Here is a 5,310-nt window from a genome sequence, read left to right as displayed (position 1 = left end):
CATCGGAAATCGACGCGAAAAAATCGCTCAAGTGTGCGCACGTTTGCGGATTCGAAGTTAACAGCCGAATTCGCAACGTATTCGCAACGATGGAATCGCGCTAATGTGCGCTTCGCTTAACTGATACAAGTGAGGATTTAGTACGCGATCAGGATACATTCTTTGTTGATGCCCAAACTCAAACAGACGACTCTTTAGAATGCACGTTGCGAACTGAAATATTTCGGCTACCGAAATAATTAAACCATGCAAGCAAGTATGGAAGAGCTTAAATTAAAACCGCTCGAAGCAAGGTCTTTAATGGAAAACTGTTTCGCATGAAAAAAATTTAATTTCAAAATTGTTAGAGTTAAGCTCACATATAAAATTGGTAAAAAATGTAAAATCATACTTTTATAAGTGTCGAATAATGTTTAGGATAAAAAATTTAAATATAAAAATAAACGCACAAAAGCATAAAACTTGGGCCATTAAAAACAAGAAAATTGCTAAAACGATTTTATAAACAATTTTTTTTATTTTATTGACGAAATATATGTGATATAAGTAATGTAAGTAATGTAAGTAAAACAAAACTATAATTGAAATAAAAGCCTTGGGCATCAGTGCTGATAAGATACATGCATCACTAAGGGTTAATTCGTTTGATTATACTTTTTGACATTATAGTACCTTAAAAGAGAGCCGCACTGAGTTGTCAATCACACCTTGTTTAATACACCTTGGTTAGAACCCATCTGGGACTTACCTGACATCACTGATGTTAATTTTGACTTAGTAAATTCTTCTGCCAAGCGTTATACAAGGTCAGCGCTAAAATTACCGATGACAGTTATGTTTTAGGTGGATTTTTATATCAGTCTCATTTTTGTGAAAAGTGCAGATAGAGGGTATTGAATATAAGCCCTCGATGTGCTCTTTTCTGACTCTTTTTAATGAGGATTACAACTCAGAATTCCCAGACTTTTTTGACTTTAAAATGATACCGAATGTTTACAAGGTACATTCATGTAATTAAACCCAGAAAAAAAAGAAAATGATTTTATTTCATATGGACTAATAGGCTACATAGACAGTGCGTCTGACTCGCAAGTCATTTGTGTACGTGTTGACTCGCCTTCGACTACACACAGTTGAATCATTCAGAGTCACAAACACATCCACACCGACTCACGAGTCAGACGGACGGTGTGTGTCGCCTATAAGAGCATAGCTGACTGCTTTAAAAAATCTTGCCACTCCTTAAGATCTACTTTGGTCGCGCGCTCTGCTACGTTATGATTCATTTCTAGTGGATCCTGTACGACCATAGCTGTATTTAGTTGTATGCCAGAATCTTTGGCAGAATCCTCGCTCTTTACAAAATTGGTATATCTGCAAAACAAATTATTAATTACAAGCTTTTGCTAAATGCATTAAAATTACCGTTCTGGCATTAGGCTTTCAAAATTTTTAATTTTTATATGTGTACGTCCAAAATAGGGACATACTACATGCGATTCATAATTGAAATTGGCATAATATATACAAAATTCTTTAATGTGCTGCTTGCAACTCGGTGGGCTGACGCTTAATACTTGCATGTTCAATTCAGTTAAGGGAATCTCAATAAAGTTGCCAATCCATGCTGTAATATAAAAAATATATACATATGTATACATAGTAAATTGAAAGCATGTTTAAGAGATAAACGTGCGTTTCACATATTATTTGTGTTAACTTACGTCCAACTAAAACATTGGCCAACATATTCTTTTGCAGAGTCTCAATTGAGGGCAAAAAATTGTTGATCTGTAAATAGTAAATTACCATCAACGACATACAGTAAGTAGTTATATGCCTATTTAATCTTGTGCGCTCTAGCCATTTTTTCATGAATATGCACAATCGTCGAGCTAAAAAAATTGAATTGGTAATAATTTACAACTTGTATTCGTGATATTTTCAAACCAATAATAATTTTCGAACCTATAGGCTGTTGTTGGTAAATATATTCAAGCATTTGCGTATTGCAATAACTTATGCTGTTGGAAAAGCCCACATCACATTCTATATTAGTCCTAGTGTTAGTCATCCTTAGTATGGGTACACGTGCACCTCTAATAGCACGATTCATGCACCAATCTATAGCATTCTTTTTAAAAATGTCATGAACTCGGTCGAAGATTTTCAGCGTCTCTGCTGAGGCACCATGCTCGAATTCATTGAAACGGCCACCTAAATGAAAAGAAATTTTATTTGTTATACATACACATCACACAAAAAGTAAGATTTTTCCTACCGATATCAACGTATATATCAAGATCCGAATTTCGTGTGCCAATACCAGTTATTCGCGATCCGAATTTATACATTTTGATGCTTTTATCGGGAAACACTTTCTTAAGCATATCCGACAGCGAATTCTCTATAATGTCATATTCCGGCACTTGTTTTAATTTTTCTGCCACTTGCAATTGATCGGCGAAAAATTTTGCGAAATCGCTCATAACAATCGCTTTCGCTTCTAATATGTTTACAGAAAGGTTAAACAAAGAACTTTATTTACATAAATAAACATAATGCATCATGATAAATAAAGAGTAAATGAAACTTAGATATGCTTACTTTTTGGCAATTTGATTAGCTTGCTTTCGCTTCGAATTTTTTCAGCTTGCTTCTTTTCTTTTTTTACTTCCTTAGCAGTCTTAACTCGGTGACCCTCTGCCAAATGAATCGCGGCCTTGTCAACCGTCTTGCCCAGATCCTTCTTGCACAAGGTGCAATGGTAAAAGTTTTGTATTGCGGCCAACTCTTTGGGTTGCACAAACTTAGTTTTATCCGTTGCCGCTATTAAGGCAGGTTTTTGATCTAAGAATTTTTCTATTCCAATCACCACATTTGTTAACGAATCATACAGATTAGGATCAATTTGGTTATAAATTTTGCCGTACGCTTCCAAGGAGTTGAGGAATAGTTGGGACTCCAGAGTTAAAGGATGCAACTGATAGATGGGCAAAACATGTTAACGTGGCCCCATTTATGTATATACCCTAATCTGGCTACTTACATAAAGTTGTTCTACTGACGCCGCCATTTTCAATGTAAAATGAATTTCTGCAACTTGCCGACGAGGAAAGTTGTTAAAGGGTAAGTAATCTTTATACAAGCAATAAAAAATCGAACAAAATGCACAAACCCAACCAAAAAAAGAAAACAAATAAACTGGCTTTTAGGAATAGGCTTGGGTAACACTGCGCTGCGCGGCGCAATTACGGTAACACCGTAGCCGGAATCGCCGCGCCAACACCAGTATATGGAAAGCGCCAGCGCCATTAACACCAAGCAACACATGAGGCACCAACACAATTCGCTTTTGAAAATTTACACGTACTTTGTTTTTGCTTTTGAGCGTTGAGAACGCAAATTTAAAGCTTTTACTCAAGAATGATGGGAATATCGTGCCATTTACTACATTCCTATCAATTAAATTTGGTTGGCGGTACAAGCGTTGCTCAGCGCCGAAAATTATAGAAATAATAGACATGACACCACTGTATGGTGTACTACACTGTATGACGATGGGTACTGTAGTGACACTCAGATGGCACCGTGTTCAATTCAGTACACTGCACTATTGCGCTGAGTAAGTGCGCTGACACCACAGGTGGCGCTGGCGTTATTAAGCTAGCGCCAAAAAAATTGCGCTATTACCCATGGCTATATAGGTATGAGAAACTATGCGCTACACGGCGCAATTGCGATCATGGTTGCAACACAATCCCCCCTAAACGAAAGAGGATTGACACCGCTTTATAAAAAGTCACCCCTTCCCCCCAACCCCTCCCACAGACCACTGGGGAGCTGTTTGAAAATAGGGGAAATTTCGATTTATTGCAAGGAAAAAACCAAGTTAAACTTGCGTCCGAAGAAGGGGGCCTGAACACCTTTTGCAGAGAACACCTTTCTGCGTAGGCGGCCTTCGGCCGCGCTTAGGGATTATAACCCTTACTACGTAGAATTCTCCTTTCTGTGTGACCTTGGGAAAGGATGAGGTAACTAGAATTCCCTTTCTGTATGGTAAACCTGGGGCTGCCGCCCCAGTGATGTCTATTTTGGTTACTGGGTATTTTATAAAAATATCTTGTATATAAAAATGTATATACAAATTTATAACAAATTTTTGCACCAAATACCATATTTCCACCGACATTGTTGTTAAATTAGTGCACAGCTTTAGTAAATTAAATTTTTGTAGTAATGCGTGAACTGTTGTCTACAAGTGTGTGTAAAAGTTTTTTGATTCGATTCACGCGTTTGGGCACATCAACCCAAAATCGTTGTACAAATTCATAAACAGTGCCCAATTATCAAGATTGAAAATGCCATTAACAATTATAATATTTTTTTTTTTTACTAGAAAATATTTTGCTATCAATTAATTACTGCATGCATCTCATTTTCGTTGTTGGTGTTTCCGACAGGGTAGGTGTATGGTGTAATGTGGAACGATTTTCCATCATCCCTTGTCAAATTAGGTTTGGTGACAAATCGGTTTCGGCGTTGTGCCATTTTCAGTATCGTTTTTCGTTAGGAATGTGCCGTTATTTGGACCTGCAACTCACGGAATAATGGCACCGGTACACAAAAAAAAAGTTGCGGGTGCTTTTAACCATCCATTTAACGGGGAAACTTTCCATTATGGCCGTTCGTTAAAGGTGTGGCGGTCGAAGGGGGAGTGGGCGTGGCACCTCCAACCGACCTTTTTGGAGAGGGCATGAACCGCCATTGACAAAAATGCAACCCCCGACCACCTAGGCTCCCTATGGTTCCCTACGGACCCCTTAGAAAAATTGCCAAAAATCGAAATTTTTACTTGCGTCCACAGTATTTTTGCGTAGGCGGCCTTCGGCAGCGCTTAGGGATTACAACCCTTACTAAGTAGAATTCTCCTTTCTGTGTGACCAAACTGGGGCTACCGCCCCAGTGATGTAACCTTGGGAAAGGATGAGGTAACTAGAACTCGCTTTCTGTGTTGTAAACCTGGGGCTGCCGCCCCAGTGATGTCTATTTTGTTTACTGGGTGTTTTATAAAAATGTCTTGTATATAAAAATGTATTGTGCAAATTAATATTTAACATTTTTTATGCGAATAAACGCAAATGAAAATTGTGATTTTTGGCAATTTTTCTAAGGGGTCCCTATTGAACCATAGGGGACCTAGGTGGTGGGGGGTTGCATTTTTGTCAATGGCGGTTCAATCCCTCTCCAAAATGGTGGATTAGAGGTGCCACGCCCACTTACCTTTAGCCCATCGCCCCTTTAACGAAC

The 5,310-nt window shown here is 38.2% G+C and overlaps 1 protein-coding gene across 1 annotated transcript; it reads right to left on the bottom strand.

Annotated features, from left to right (window-relative positions):
• Positions 1 to 1,003: 1,003 nt before the first annotated feature.
• LOC108370761 (terminal uridylyltransferase Tailor-like) lies at positions 1,004 to 3,223 on the bottom strand. The gene is made up of 7 exons (XM_017626158.1): positions 3,050 to 3,223; positions 2,608 to 2,983; positions 2,282 to 2,506; positions 1,969 to 2,217; positions 1,725 to 1,895; positions 1,426 to 1,627; positions 1,004 to 1,374 (listed from the first exon to the last, which is right to left on the bottom strand). The coding sequence occupies exons 1-7, from the start codon at positions 3,074 to 3,076 to the stop codon at positions 1,200 to 1,202; spliced, it is 1,425 nt and encodes a 474-aa protein (XP_017481647.1). The 5' UTR covers positions 3,077 to 3,223; the 3' UTR covers positions 1,004 to 1,199.
• Between the last annotated feature and the right edge of the window lie 2,087 nt (positions 3,224 to 5,310).

This window comes from Rhagoletis zephyria, unplaced genomic scaffold, assembly GCF_001687245.7.
Source record: "Rhagoletis zephyria isolate East Lansing unplaced genomic scaffold, Rhagoletis_zephyria_1.1 Rzeph_scaffold_04467, whole genome shotgun sequence".
NCBI lineage: Eukaryota > Metazoa > Arthropoda > Insecta > Diptera > Tephritidae > Rhagoletis > Rhagoletis zephyria.
Note: the sequence above shows the minus strand (reverse complement) of the source record. Positions and strands in the feature narration are given on the sequence as shown.